We start from the raw sequence: 15,928 nt of genomic DNA on the forward strand, positions 1-15,928 counted from the left end.
CATTTGGTGCTTCCTGTACCAACAAGTGAGATCATCCAACTTGAGTCGCATTCGGGTACTACCTGCACAGACAAGATCAAATCTTCCAATCACTTGGCGATGTATTATAAATTTAACTCGTGATTTATTTAGAATAAAGATGGACTATGAATGACAGGGTGGGGGTGGTGAACGTATGCGAGACATGTTCAATTTAATATTTCTTAAGATATATTTATATGTGATTTAAGAGACTTGTAATATCTTAATATCTCTTAAGATGAGTTTACATATGATTTAAGAAATTTGTAATACCGAAACTCATTAAATGATTAACTTAAGATTATTAAATTTTAAATTATTAGTAAATTATTTGATATAAATTTAGTATATAGAATTTAACTTAATCCGTCATGATTTATTGACTTAATCCGTTATGATTTATTGACTGATAATATATTAGATTCGTATATAAAATAAAGGTCCTCATCGCCTAATTTCTTATTATTATAACAAAAAATTTCAGCTTCTTTGCCATACTTTTATATTACTTTATCATGTCAAGTTTTACATTTAAACTACATCTTCTTATTCTTATATTTCCAATTCTAATTCATGTGGCTTGGGTTGCACAAGCGATCGATTGCTTCCCAGTGGTCTTTTGCCGCCGGGGCGTCAGCTCACCAGTGAACATGCGCCGCGCGTCCCCATTCGAGTACCGAATCCCGCCTTTCTGGTTCCTCTTTCTGCGAATCCTCTTCACGCTCACAGTTCGATCGTTTCCGCTGTGCGTGTTTCCCTTTCTCCGTCGATGGCTCCTTGTTCCGCACTTCGATCTTCGCCGTCGTTCTCGAAGCTCGCTTGCCGACGCGGGGTTTGCTCGCTTCACTCAGGTATTTCGTATTACGATCGCAACTTTTTCCATAGGGAAATGCCCTTTTTGGGGTTTCTATTCGTTTCGGGGAGAAAGATCCCTCCTTCTTGTCGGTTTCTCATCAGCCATTTCCCAACTCAGGCAGGTGGATTGTTCCTTTTCCTTGTTTTCTTGGACAAAAGTTGTTTGCTTTTGCTTTTGGCGTCCATGAAAATGAATCTTGCAAAACGATCGATCTTTGCCAGTGATCGTGAGTAAGAATAGCAATTTTGTTTCTGAAAGGTTGGAATTTTTGCAGGTGCCATGCTAGGAAGTAATGATTGTTCAATGGGTGCGGATGCATGCTGATACGAGGCAGTGATGAAACTTTCTGTTCTTCTGACATCTAAGGGTCTTATTAAGCGGCTAGGAAATATCAATGTCTACTTTGGGCGGAGGCTCAAGGAGGACCACGGCGGCCTCGGGATTCTTACAGTCTGGAGAGATTTGTTCCTTGGCCAAATTGGATTTCGAAAGCTTGGCAATGAAGGGAAGAGGTGATCCTATCAGCTGGGGGATTGGATGCAGTTGTGTTCATTACGGCCACTGTTTTCTGGTAAATAATATTGATCAACAACTCTGGGATTAAATTCACTATGTATGAACTATAGCCATATTTGTCTTGAAATTGTTGGAGGCTGATTGTTTTGTTATCAACGAGAGGACTCAAAACTTGTTGCCTCCAGAGCTAACAATTTTTGTTTGAGCAATTTGTTTGCAGGCTTTGTCTTGCCCTCCATATCACATCAATTTCAGCTTGTATTCTTCTCTACTTTGTAAGAAGTTAATTTTATTGAGTTGATTTTCTGCTATCAACTTTCTTTCAAAGTAGAAGGTCATTATGCAATTCTATATTGACTCTTGGGAATACTCGATATGCAGGAGTACAAAGTCATTTCTAAATTGAGTCAGTTTCATATTACTCGGTCATTTCCCAATTCTAGCCAATTTACTGTGCTTGTTCGTGGAATTCCAAGATCAACTTAAGAGCCACTAAGTGATACTGTCAAAATTATTTTCACCCGAGTTACTACCTTCCATATCAAATAATGCATTGGGTTGGAAAGTCCAAAAAATAATGGTACGCAATCTTATCGCATCTACTGCTTTTGATGGACCTAACGAATTGTTCTACCCTAATCAATTTTTCAAACTCAATATGGATGGAAGGACACTCATTAGTCACCATGCCTGCCAGACCTTTGTTTTTTTTTTTTCTTTTTTACTTCTGGTCGCAATAGTGAACTTAAGTCAGAAACTGTTAGAGATTCTTTGACCGTCTTTATATGTAAAATTGATGTTTACTCTCACTTTGTTTGTCTCTTGCATTATTAGTAGACATAGTTCTATGGGTTGCCTTCTTTGTCATTTTCACTCTCTTAAAATTGACAACATCTTGTATGGTTGTAGTTTACAGTCAAAACATCTGGGTTAATGTCTTTATCTCTTTATGAGTGCATGTGTAGATGCTGCTCCTTTTATATCTGCAATCTTTCTTTCATGGTCTTCTTTGCTAATTAAAAACTTACATTTTCCTTCTTCCAGAGCAGTGCAGGAAAAGTTTATAGGAAGTTGGTGCACTTCAACCCTTGTGCTCATGATAAGAGATTTATACTTAAAATTTCCAGTTGTAGTCTTCGTACGTGGAGGAACATGAAATTCTTTCCAGTAGTTTTGCAGTCAATATGAGAGTAACAAGAAAATGATCCTTGATCATTCTTCGACTGAAAAAAAAAGGTGATACGCAATTGGGAAGTAGAACCCATTGCTGCTGCTTCATTTTTGCAATTATTGTTTGAAGTGCCATGGAATCCTGATTTCTTCTGCCATGCAATTATTGTATACTTTGAAATGATTCCAAATCAGTCTCCTTCGTGTATCTTAGTAATGGCATTAGTATAGGCAAGAAAACATAAAATTATTTATGGAATAAAAAGTAGACTATAGGTATAACCTGTACGACTAGATCCAAACTACTGGCAATGGTTAAAATATAGTCCATCTGTCATGCGAAATTATTTAAATTAACTATATGTTGCTGGTTTTCTTTCTCCTTGGATATGCTGTGTATTGCAACAAGGCAAGTATCATGCTTTAGATTCACAAAATTCTAGAACAACAGATTCACAAGTGGTGTTTATGCCTGAGGAAACTGTGTTTTACAGTATGACTTTTGTTTTATTTCTTTCACATCTGATATTCTTTGAAGGAAAGATTGGATCGAGCACCTTTAGTTAGTTATGCACATGCCGTAGCAGATTTTGCTCCAGTTGTCTGTTGAGATATTCATTGACGACAAAATATTGTATAATTTTTTGTACATGCTGTTCATAAAATTTAAACAACTTATGATGTCAAAGAAAATGATATTATTGTCTAGTTTTCAGCTTCAGGCAAAGCAAAAGTATTGTCGTTTTTCAGCTTTTGAGTAATATATTTTATATTCAGAAACAAATGTAATTGTTTAAATTGATCTTTCTATTGGCAGATCATGAATATTTACAGTGCAAGATACGAAACTGGCAGGGGAATGTGACCTATTGTCCACAGCACAACAGTTTTTTCGTTTGTAATGGCACAAATAATTGATCTCGGTGTCTTTGGCCTCAAGGAATCGACTGTTCCTTCAGGGTTCATGATTTCCCTTGTTGATCTTAACCATGCTTTTTAATGCGTACTGCAGGCAGCGGTTTCATCCACTGTTCACTAATCTCCTAGCGCAGGTTTGTATTTGTATTATATTTTTTTGCATGCCTTTAGCAGATCATTAACTCAAATGCTAAATGATATTGTTGACCTATTTGATGACTGTTTCTAATGATTTTGCCTGCTCACAGGACTTGATCGAGATGGCTAAGGAACATGAAGAAACTGGAAGAATGGAACAAATGCACGAGCAACTGTGTTTCTGCCTACTGCCAGCTCCCTGCAGAAAGCCCAAATAGTTGGCTCTTCTCACTGCGGATCAGGAATCTGGCAAAGGAAATTAAGGGCAATAGCTTCTTGATTGTCTGAGTATACTGGTTAGTACACAAGATTATATCAATCTTTTTAATTTGCTTTAGTCCGCACCTGTTCTTGAGTGTCGATATAGATTATGGATGAATAGCCAGAAATGCATAAAGGAATTTTACAGTGCCATCTCCTTTCATTACAACAAATAGCAAACCTGTAAGATCAGTTGCCATTAATATTGATGTTTTTTCATTTGTTTACAAATGTTGCATAATACAGTTGTAGAATATAAGATTAGTTTCTTGGATGGAAAATTGGGTAGTTGGATAATAGATGGGAACTTAGGCAAATGGATAAATTTTAACATTTTTAAAATTGGGCTTGCGAGACTGGCATACCATGCTTAACTGCTAGCTAGGTCTATGTTGTGCTCAGCCCTCTCATAACTTGTTGTGCTGCTACATAGGAAGAGGATTAGAAATTAAAAGTGTGCTTACTTTTAGAGAGCATTTAAAAGCTTTTTCTTTATATTGGATTGTAATAGTTTGCTAGAAGGTAAGGTATGTAGAAATGATGGAAGTTTGTCCTAGAAGACCAAAGTATGTCATTAGAAAACAATGTCTTGGTGTTTTGCTTTAGTACAAGGTATTAATCCTAAAAGTCTCTTGATGCAAAGAAGAGTCTAAATCAAGAGTTGATTCAATTAGGGAGAAATTTAGTCAAGGCCTTTTTCCTCAAGTGATCTGTAGCACTTAGTGCGAGAAGTTCTAGGTTTATAGTTACTATGGAGGCTTATCTTTTTTATCATTTAAAAGATGAATTAATGGGCATTATAGCGTACATAGTAGAAATAAAATTTTCATACCACAGTTTATATATGGATAATTAGAAAATGTTGTGTTTATCTTATTTATTTATTTATCCTTCCTGTGTATATAGTAGTAGCTTTCACACACTGCACTTATTATTAACACTGTACTTTAATTGTTGTGTATAAGAATCGAAAGCAAAATCAATCATTATCAATTCAGTGTCTTTGTTTAACAGGACACCATTTTCGTTCCATCGTAGTTGTTGAGTGGTATAGATGTTTTAGTTAGGACTATAAACTTGTTAAATCGAGTTAAATTTTATGATATTCAAGTTTGTTTGATAAAATAACTGAGTTAAATTGAGTCAAGTCTAAAATGAATCAAGTCGTTGAAATGATTATTCAAACTTAGCTTGATTCATTTTTTATGAGTTTGATTTTGGTTTATTTAAATGTGATTGAACTCTCAATTCAAGTTTATTTGATTGTTTGAAATTTTTACATTTTAAACTTGTTTGGTTGGTCATTGAAATTGTTAATACAACTTGTTTATTCATTCTGAAATTTTATTTTCGTTTATTTAACATATTAATAAGAATTTTATTGATAAACATGGTTCACGAACATATTAACAAACGTTGTTCATAAATATGTTCATGAACATTATTTACGAATATTAACAAATTGAGCACATGTGTTCAAGCTTATTTATTTATTTTAACAAATTATTCAAATTTATTTATTTATTGATCTTGAATGTATCAAATAAATATAAATAAATTCTTATTAAATTAAACATTAAACTTATTCATAAATATTTAATTCATTTACCCTAATAGTTTTAGTATCCTAACACTTTATGTTTTAGTATTCTACCATCGCCTAGGCCTCTGGGAGGATAACAAATGAAACATACAAATAAGAAAAAACATTTTTTTTAATATCTCATTAATTTTCCATATAAAACTAAAACTATAAAAAAAACATACATACCCCTATTTAATTCATACTCTACTTTTGTCCTTATATTTAATCAATCGATCACATTTGTTAAGCATGACAAAGATAATTAGGAAGAATTATTTTTCATTCAAAGTTTCTAGTATTTTAGATGATGGTGAATAATACAATAATATGCTAATGAAAAATATAAAAATGGTAAATTAACGAACCGTTCGTATCTCAGTTTAAAATTACCAAATCAACTATTCCATATTCATTTTGCCACTTTGCATTTACTGGGACACAAGGTCCCGAATTGATTGCCACAGTAGCAATTGATTAAAAAACTTTATTTATATTTAAAAAATCGATACTTTCAATATAATGTGTCAAATTAATATTTAAGAACATAGATATAGTAAAAAAAAACTAGATAAATACATAGGACATAGTTTCATGTCATTTCGAGTTCTCTAGATCCATCAACTGATTTCGGCGGAATGACATGAAACTCGATTATATGTGTTCGTCTAGTTCTCCTAATTACATTCATACTCTCAAACATCAATTTGACATATTATATTAAGAGTTTTAAAATACAAATAAGATTTTTTGAATACATTTGTGTTAAAAAACATTACTGCTTTCAATATGACATATCAATATGACGTTTAAAAGCGTGAATATAATTAGGAGAACTAGATGAACATATAGACCTTGTTTCAAGTAATTCCGAGCTCTCTAAGTCCATAAGTCGATTTTGATAATTAACTGATAGACTTAGAGAGTTCAGAATGATATGCAATCATGTTCTATATATTCATATAGTTCTCCTGATTATATTCATACCTTTAAAAATTAATTTAATATACTATATTAAGAGCGGTGACTTTTTAAACACGAATTAGATTTTTTAAATATATTCGTGTTCAAAAAATCACCGCTCATAATAGTGTCTCAAATTGATGTATGAGGGCATAAATATAATTAGGAAATTAGACGAACACATAAAACTTGATTTCATATCATTTCGAACTCTCTAGGTTTATCAATCGATTTTGATCCGTTTCAGCCAAAATTGACTTATGGACCTAGAGAACTCGGAATGATCTGGAACTAGATTTTATGTATTCGTCTAGTTCTCCTATCATTCCCTCAAACATCAATTTGAACAATTATATTTTTGAACACAAATAAGATTTTCGGACATATTCATGTTAAAAAAATCACAGCTATCAATATAGTATGTTAAATTGTTGTTTGAGGGCATCAGGGCATAACATAAGAGCCAGATGAACTAGAACCGGCTTATGGATCTAAAGAACTTGAAATGATATGAAATAATATTTTATATGTTCGTCTAGTTCTTTTGATATATTCATGCCATCAAATATCAATTTAATCCACTATATTGAGATCAGTAATTTCTTAAGCACGGATCAAATTTTAAGATTTAGAACTACAGAATTATTCCTAATCGATTGATAAATTAATACATCATGAGTACATGATTTAATAATTTTAAAATTTAGATAATTTGGATATTCTGAACCTTTATTTACATGGTTCGATAATTTGCTGATATAAAAAAATATATCAATATGAATGGAATGGAGGTAGATTAAAAATAAATTAAAAGGTTAACAAATGAATTATTAAATAGAAACTTAGAAGTATCCTCTCTTTACTAACCAGTCAATTTAGAGAAGAATGGCAGTTAACATTAATGAGCGCTTAGAATTTTTTTTTAAAAAATGAAGTTAGATCTTTAGAAGTATCTTTTTCTAAATTAAAATGAAAACATTAAATAATTTCTTTGTTTTCAAACCCTAAAACTCAGCTCCTCCTTTGTGTAGGCCTGTAGGGTGGCCCACGGCATGGAGAGTCTGAGCTGCGATGACAGCAATTACCCAACTACAAAACCAATGCCTTTGAATGCTTTCTCTATTCCTTTCACTGGTTAGGGTGGGGTTGCAGCGGCCCCAAGTCCTTGGGATCCTGTGGAGTGGCTCAATCACACCTAATGCATTGAAACTCTTACACATACCTTCCTTTTCTATTGCCTGCCTGCCTGCCTTCCTGCCTTCAACACAATTACACAAGTATGATAAAGAAACACATAACACTAAAACATTACTCAGTTTCAGAGAGTTGCATACTGAAAGAAGATATGAACACAGAGTTGCATACTGAAAATTATCACGCAAACTCTGGATTAAATATCAAGAGCTCCATAATCACTTTCATCTTCATTCAACTGTAATCATTGTTCTTTCTCAGAGCACTCAACAAAAGTTCACACAAGCATCGCAACACACTACGAGTTACAAACTACTACATTGAACACATTTATGGTTTTTTCTGTGGTCGTTTGTTTTGTGCTTCTAGCGTAGTAAAAATATAACTAGAAGACTGTTCAAAGTATATTAACAAGCATAGCACACGCGATTGAAGTAAAAATGGAGAATTTTGCCTAAAGAAACAGTTCTATACAAGAGGCAAACAGCTGAGAATTTGGTTGGATCGATGGATTGCAGTCAACGCAGCGAGTCCGGCGCGATGAGCTCCTTCCTGAGCTTGTGGCTGAAGAGACGGCAGGCGTCGACGCTAAGGTCGACGGCGGCCGCCAGTGCCACGAAGGCGGCGGCGTCCTCGGAGCAGCCGACGTGCTGCACGCCGACCTCGACAGTGGGGCGGCCGCTGCGCCCCTCCCCGGCAACTGTCGAGGACATCACGAAGCCGCGGTAGCTGGAGAAGGGCCACAGAGAGTAGCCGAAGTCGCCGCTGCCTCTAGGACTGCAACCCGGAGAGGTCGATCGGCTGAGGGACCTGCTTAGAGGCGAGCCGGCAGCGCCGGTGAGGTCGATGGTGAACGTTCCACCCTTGGCGGAGCTCAGGGTAGACTCGGCGAGGTTGATGCCAGCGCCCATGGCGGCGTCGGCGAGGAGCTCGAAGCGGTAGCCAAGGCCTCCGTCGCGCTCACGCCAGGCCTCGAGGCGCCCCCAGGGCTTCCAAGTGCCATCGCCAGGCCGGAGCACGAGCCATGCGCCGGGGTTGGATCGGCTGACCCTGTCAGTGCCTGTGGAGGCGACGAAGGGGGTCACCATGGAGGCGAGGGCCACGGGGGAACCGGAAAGGTCATGAACTGTTACCGACCACCCTTTCCTCTCCTTCCCCGTCCTCTCCCTCTCAGATCCGAACGACGAAAGCCAATTTCTAGAGCTCCCTGGTTCGTGATGCATCGAACTGAAACACAAATCACGTAAGAAGAATGCTTCCTCAAAACGGGCGAAATAGATATTTTGTCAAGAACCCTAGCAAGTAATTCGATTTGGAGGAGGAAAGAGAAGAAAACAACAAGGTAATGTAGATATATATATATATGTAACGTTTTAAAAGGTAATGTAGTATGAAAGGAACAAAATTCCAGTTTACATCGAGTAAGTAAGAAGGGATGATATGAGAAGGACTAGGGCAGAACCTGAGGCTCAAATTGCGGTCGCCGGCACTGCGGCAGCAGAACTTGCAAGTGAAGACGGGCTGTCTCATTTGCCCCTGCACCTGGAACACCTGGGGGCTGCATTCCGGCTCCCCGTCGAACTCAAACACGAACCGCGGATCCGGCTCCGCCCTCACCGTGAGATACAGCTGCGGCAACGATGAGGAGACTTTCTTCTTCTTCTTCGCCCCCAACTCTACCCATCCGCTGTGGAACACAACGGCCCTGCCGCCGCCGCCCTCCGCGATCACGCCCTTCAGGTCCAGTGTCACCGTGATCTCTCCGAGGAGCCGTCCGGAGGTGACTCCGCACGTCGCACCCTGGCGTCCGGTGTAAACCGCGACCTTCAGCCTCGCGCGTCCCCTAGCTGCGGCGAAGACCGAGGATTTGCCAGAGATGCGGTCGAGGTCGACCTGCGAGAGGTTGAAGCGAGCGGAGAGGGAGGGGGATGGCGCGGCGGCGGAGAGATCCTCTGGGGTGACGAGAGGGACGGCGGCGTTCTGGTGGGGGGACTTGTCGAGGCGGATCTTGGCGAAGCAAGGAAAGGAGGAATTGTGGACGCCTCCGCCAGCGGGAGGGGCAGCGAAGGGGATCCTGAGAGCGAGGTTGCCGACCAGGACCCGGACAAAGGGGCATGGGTCCATGGCGGCGATGGCGAGGTAGCGGAGCTTGTGCGTTGATTTGATTTATCGAACGCAGTTGTTGTTTAGTTGGTCGAAATGAAGAAGAAGAAGAACTGAGACAGGCTGGCAAACTGAGAGAGACGAAAGCAATGGGTAAGCGTGCGTACGTGCGTGCGGCAGGGCCCCCCCTTCTGGTGCGCGATGTGTTACATTATTTTAGTTAGAGTGCTAAAATTTAAATTTAACACTTTTTTCCTAAAAATTATAATTTCAATTAATTTGATTGATCGATCCTATAAAATTTTTCTATCACTTATCAGTGTAAATCAGAAAGTTTAAATAACAATGTGAATATCATACCATGTCATCATGATCCAGGACAGCCCCCTTTTTCCTAAAGCCATTAGGGAGAGATTCTTTGCTAGTTATTAAATTGATGTTTGTTATCAAATTGAACAGTCTTTTTATTCTTTATCTTCTTTAATAATGATTTTGAGTACTTTGATGGGTTGTATTCGGATAGGTAACAGTTTAATATGCATGTGCTTCGGGAGACTATTTCTCACAAAATATGCACATTTTAATTAGTATGAAAATCTCACCACCATCAATAATAAATCAAACATCAACCAGAGCAAGCTCCACTTATTTATGATTTATTAGTTTACCCCTAAACTTTGAAAAATAGCAAGTTATCCTCATAATTTTCTATATTGTCTCATTAACAAAGTTTACTTACCCTCAGTCAGAGGGAGAAAGAAAATGTTATATTTTAAAATCTAGAGGACGGCTATAAAAAAGATATAAAGTCTGGGAGTTAATTTGAAAATGTTTCAATAATTAAGATGATGGCATTGGTAGATCGCATTTGGATTACAGCTGTCATCGTCGTCTGATTTACGCTTAGTGAGCTGTACTTCCTCCTCAACTACCCCACGTGGCGGTGCCTTTTTGGTTGTTAAGAATAACCCTGAATCCTGTCTGACTTTTCGCACTAGTGAAGAATTTTGCCGTGGCAATTGAAAGTGCAATACTAATTAAATGATTAAATAATGGCGTAGTGTTAAACTAAGTTTTGTCCATATTAAAGACAAGTAGGTTCATTTAAGTTCAACTAATAATTAAACTAGACAAGATTAATCAATTAGGCAAGACCATTAATGAGTCGATCTCATCCTAATAAAAAAATTCAATTCATAAATGATGAAATGACGAAAGGGGCCTACTCATGGGTCAAAGGATAAAGATAATAGTCGACGTAAAAGTCAAAATTAAAGAAGTTAACATTAGAGAATTAACGGACTCACTAAAAGGGGTTGAGCAGAACTCTCCTGTAGTGGTCGATCGAGCATGAATTATTGGAATACAATTTTTCGAATGAAAAAACAAGGTGTCATCAGTTGATGAAAGTCAAAATTGACTTCAAATTTGAAATATACGTTTTGCGTAGATAAATCTAGACTATTGATTTGCTTAAAACCGATTACGGATGAATGAGAAATTAATTGTTTAAAGTGAAGCTCAAAATTAGTAGATGGGGAATAGTCTCACATCTAAAAGAACAAGGAGAGATTGTCTCCTTATATATGTTGATGTGTTATTGGAGTTAATATAAAAAGCACAAGGTGCTCTCTTCCCATGGGCGAGCATCTAAGAGAAGGTTCGCCGGTCTCGAAGCACAAGGTCCCCCCAGATGTTGGAAAAACTCACTCATTCAATCAACTCATCCAAGCATCTAAGAGTAGCTTCATTCCTTCTGCATTCAGAGTGCAAAAAACCTACGAGAAGGTTCGTCGGTCTCGAAGTTTGTAACGATTTCAGTTTGCATCCTTGACAGCTCCAATAGTCGTAAAGTAACTACGACCACACCGGAGCCAACAGTTCGCAAGCGTAAAACGATATTGTGCAAACTGAGATGGCTACGATCAACGATATTCCAACCGCTCTTCCACTCGAAGAGAAGCTGGAAAAGTTCAACGGAGCCGCGCAAGCGTAAAACGATATTGTGTAAACTGAGATGGCTACGATCAACGATATTCCAACCGCTCTTCCACTCGAAGAGAAGCTGGAAAAGTTCAACGGAGCCGCGCAAGCGTAAAATGATATTGTGCAAACTGAGATGGCTACGATCAACGATATTCCAACCGCTCTTCCACTCGAAGAGAAGCTGGAAAAGTTCAATGGAGCCGATTTCAAAAGATGACAGCAGAAGATGTTGTTCTACCTAATAACGTTAAACCTCGTACGATTTTGCATGAAGACCTGCCAGTCGTTACGGAAGGTAATTCTGATAGTAAGGCTGCATGTGATGCATGGTTGCACGGAGATTTCCTGTGCTGCAACTACGTTCTCAACGCATTGGACAACACATTGTATAACGTGTATTGTTCAATAGAGACCACAAAATCTCTATGGGAGTCACTTGAAAAGAAATACAAAACCGAAAGCGTCGGGTTGAAGAAATTCATTGTCGGCCGATTTCTGGATTTCAAGATGGTGGATTCCAAGAGCGTGACATCTCAAGTCCAAGACTTGCAACTGATACTGTATGATCTGGATGTCGAAGGCATGAAGCTGAACGAGTCGTTCAAAGTAGCCGCGGTAATTGAGAAACTTCCTCCATCATGGAAGGATTTCAAAAATTACCTGAAGCACAAGCAAAAGAAGATGAGACTCTCCTTGTATATCCAAAGACTGCAGATGCCTAAAGAAACCAACCAAGAGTCGGAAAGATGCTGCGAACCAGGTCGCAACTTCTGACGACATGGAACTGGATCTCACTGCGGTCGCATTTGAAGCCAACATGGTGGTGGATAACCCCAAGCAGTGGTGGATCGATACTGGAGCGACACATCATATCTGTTTTGATAAAGTGATGTTCTCCAAGTATACTCCGATAAGTGGAAGAAAGCTCTATATGGGCAATTCCAAGACACCCCCGATCATCGGACTTGGGAAAGTAGTTCTGAAAATGATGTCTGGGAAGGAGCTAACATGTGCTCCATGTTCCCGACATCAGAAAGAACCTAGTTTCTGGATCAACACTTGTTAAAGCCGGTTTCAGACTAATGTTCCAGTCTAACAACTTTGTACTTACGAAAAATGGTGTCTTCGTAGGTAACGGGTACTTAGAACAGAGTCTGTTCAAAATGATTGTAATGACTGTACACCGTGAATTTGATGATAATAAAATAAAAGTTTCCAGCTATGTTGTTGAGTGTTTTACTTTATGCCATGATCGACTTGGGCATGTCAATAATAAAACTCTGAAACATCTCGTCAAGTTAAATTTATTACCAAACGTCAATGTTGAGGAAACACACAAATGTGAAGTGTGTGTGGAAGCAAAAAAGACGAGACTTGTAACGACCACCCTTCTTACTACTACTACTCTCTAAGGATGACCGTTACTTAACTACTAACTCTACTTAACCGGTATGATTAAAAATCACATGGAAACCCTACCGAAAAATTTCGACAGAGTCTCCCCTGTACCGGTGACCAAATCAACAATACAAACAAACTATACTCAGCCACAGGCGGCTGGAACATATATTTTCACAACCAAAAGGAATAACATCAACTTATCCCTTTTATAATATTCTGTTAATTATCTTAAATAAATTCGCTACCTTTTCTAAACAAACAAATCCAAGATCATCTTATCCCTTTTATAATATTCTGTTAACTATCTTAAATAAATTCGCTACCTTTTCTAAACAGAAAAATCTGTTTGCCCACCTGGTCAGCTGGGTTTTGACCGAGTCAAAGGTCGTGGGTTCAATTCTCGGCTTGGACATTTTTTTGTCGAAACTTCCTTCGTTTAGTAAAAATATCAAACGACCTCCAAAAATTACATAAAAATACTCTAAAAATTTCTAAAAATCCTTAGAATATTTCTATAGCATTTTTAAATATTTTTAAATTACTTTTAGGACTCTAATTGAGGAAATTTGGGTCGTTACAAGACTACCTTTTCATTCAGTGGAAAGGTCAACAACTCCTCTAGAGTCAATACATAGTGATCTATGTGACTTAAAATTCGTGCAAACTAGAGGAGGTAAAAAGTATTTTGTTACTTTTATCGATAACTGCACAAGGTTCTATTATGTCTTTCTTGTAAGAAATAAAGATGAAGCCTTAGAAGCATTCAGAACCTATAAAACAGAAGTTGAAAATCAACTTGGTAAACGAATTAAAATAATTTGTAGCGATAGAAGTGGAGAATATGGTGCACCGTTTGATGAGTTTTGTTCAGAATCTGGCGTTATCCATCAAACAACGACTCCTTACTCGCCTCAATCAAATGGTGTTGCCGAACGTAAAAATTGAACACTAAAGGAAATGATGAATGCCTTGTTGATAAATTCAGGCTTATCTCAGAACTTGTGGGGGGAAGCTATATTATCGGCAAACCACATTCTCAACAAAATCCCTCATAAGAAAAATGATAAAACACCATATGAACTATGGAAAGGCCCCGACCCATCTTACAAATACCTGAAAGTGTGGGGGTACTTAGCAAAGGTCCAAGTACCCAAGCCAAAGCAAGTAAAGATCAAACGTAAAACGTTCGATACGATATTTGTTTGATATGCCCATAACAGTAGCGCATATCGATTCATAGTTCACAAATCAGACATTCCTGATATTCATGTAGGAACAATTATAGAATCTCGAAATGCGATATTCTTTGAAAATGTATTCCCAAATAAGAGGGAAAACATTCCAAGTAATGACAACGAGAGTTCTAACGAAAATGATGTTTTTGAACTTAGTTGTCATAAAAGGACTATTGACAATCAAAGCGAAGAGCCACGTCGGAGCAAACATGCTAGAGTTGAGAAATCGTTCGGGCCATACTTCATGACCTTTATGTCAGAAATGGACCCAGGAACATTAAGCAAAGCTCTCTCTAGTCCCAACGCCCCAATGTGGAAAGAAGTTATTAATAGTGAAATCGAGTCCATCATGAATAACCATACTTGGGAACTAGTAGACCTTCCTTCTGGTACCAAACCATTAGGTTGTAAGTGGATACTAAAATACAAGTATAAAGCTGATGGATCAATTGACAAGTATAAGGCCAGACTTGTAGCCAACGGGTACAAGCAAAAGGAAGGCCTTGACTACTTTGATATCTACTCATCGGTGACAAGGAGTACATCTATACGAGTGCTGATAACCATCGCAGCACTGTCTTGTTGGGGCAATTTCCCTAGGTCAAGTTTGACTAAGCTTAAATTGAGTCAAGCTTGAGTCGGGATTTGTGATAATATAAGGAGATTGTTGGAGCAATCGTCTGATTATGGAGATGGTCAAAGGGTTGACCAGGTTGATAAGAATACAAGTCAAGCAGGTTAAGGTTGACAGGAGGCTTGACTGGGAAAGTCCTAACTGGATGTTAGTCATTTGGAAAGTCCTAGTGAGGAGCTAGGCAGAAGAAATTCCTGGTGAGGAGCCAGACAATGGGAAAGTCTAGTGAGGAGCTAGGCAAGAGAAAGTCCTGGTGAGGAGTCAGGCAATTGGAAAGTCCTGGTGAGGAGCCAGGCAAGTGGAAAGTGTTGGGACCTTTGTGCCCGCTAGAGGGGGGGGGGGGGGTGAATAGCGGTCCGTCGCGCGCTTGAACTTGCTTCGTCTTGATGATATGTAGCGGAATACAAAGACAAAACTCACACATTTACTTGGTATTCACCTCAAGAAGAGGTGACTAATCCAAGGATACACACACCGACTCACTCCTCCACTATGAAATACTCCTTCTCGGTCGCAGCCGGAGGCGGAGAAACCTCGTACAAACACACACAACACTACAACACTCACACAAGAAGAAAATACAAGAATACAACTGAAATACACCCTTCTTTTTGCTCACTTGTTGCTTGTTGTTGTGGCCTCTTGAATCTTGGAGATGCACTCCAAGAGCCCTCAAGAACTGGCAAGAATCTAGGAGGAGATCGTTGGTGAAAATCGCAGAAAAACCGCAGGAGAAGAACGCAAAGTTCTGTGGAGAAAACGCTCCGCCAAGGCTTTAAACAGTACTCCCAATCGACCCAATCCATCCCTAATCGATTGCCACGTCAGCACCGCTCCATCGTAGCCATCCATCACCTGCATCCTGCCCAACGGTCGAATCCCAATTGATCAACCGATCGATTGGGAACATCTGAATCGATTAGTGGATCGATTCAGAAGCTTTCTATGTT

At 38.5% G+C, this 15,928-nt stretch overlaps 1 protein-coding gene and 1 long non-coding RNA gene across 2 annotated transcripts; one reads left to right on the forward strand and one right to left on the reverse strand.

Moving 5' to 3' along the window:
- Window positions 1–580: 580 nt before the first annotated feature.
- On the forward strand, window positions 581–4,720 carry LOC121984851. Its single transcript, XR_006113009.1, has 7 exons — window positions 581–872; window positions 1,152–1,448; window positions 1,614–1,668; window positions 1,775–1,973; window positions 2,438–2,629; window positions 3,381–3,615; window positions 3,730–4,720. It is a non-coding gene; the product is annotated as an uncharacterized LOC121984851 (long non-coding RNA).
- Window positions 4,721–7,815: 3,095 nt separating this feature from the next.
- On the reverse strand, window positions 7,816–9,844 carry LOC121984852. The gene is made up of 2 exons (XM_042538001.1): window positions 9,082–9,844; window positions 7,816–8,846 (listed from the first exon to the last, which is right to left on the reverse strand). The coding sequence occupies exons 1-2, from the start codon at window positions 9,741–9,743 to the stop codon at window positions 8,138–8,140; spliced, it is 1,371 nt and encodes a 456-aa protein (XP_042393935.1). The 5' UTR covers window positions 9,744–9,844; the 3' UTR covers window positions 7,816–8,137.
- Between the last annotated feature and the right edge of the window lie 6,084 nt (window positions 9,845–15,928).

This window comes from Zingiber officinale, chromosome 5B (genome assembly GCF_018446385.1).
Source record: "Zingiber officinale cultivar Zhangliang chromosome 5B, Zo_v1.1, whole genome shotgun sequence".
Lineage (NCBI taxonomy): Eukaryota > Viridiplantae > Streptophyta > Magnoliopsida > Zingiberales > Zingiberaceae > Zingiber > Zingiber officinale.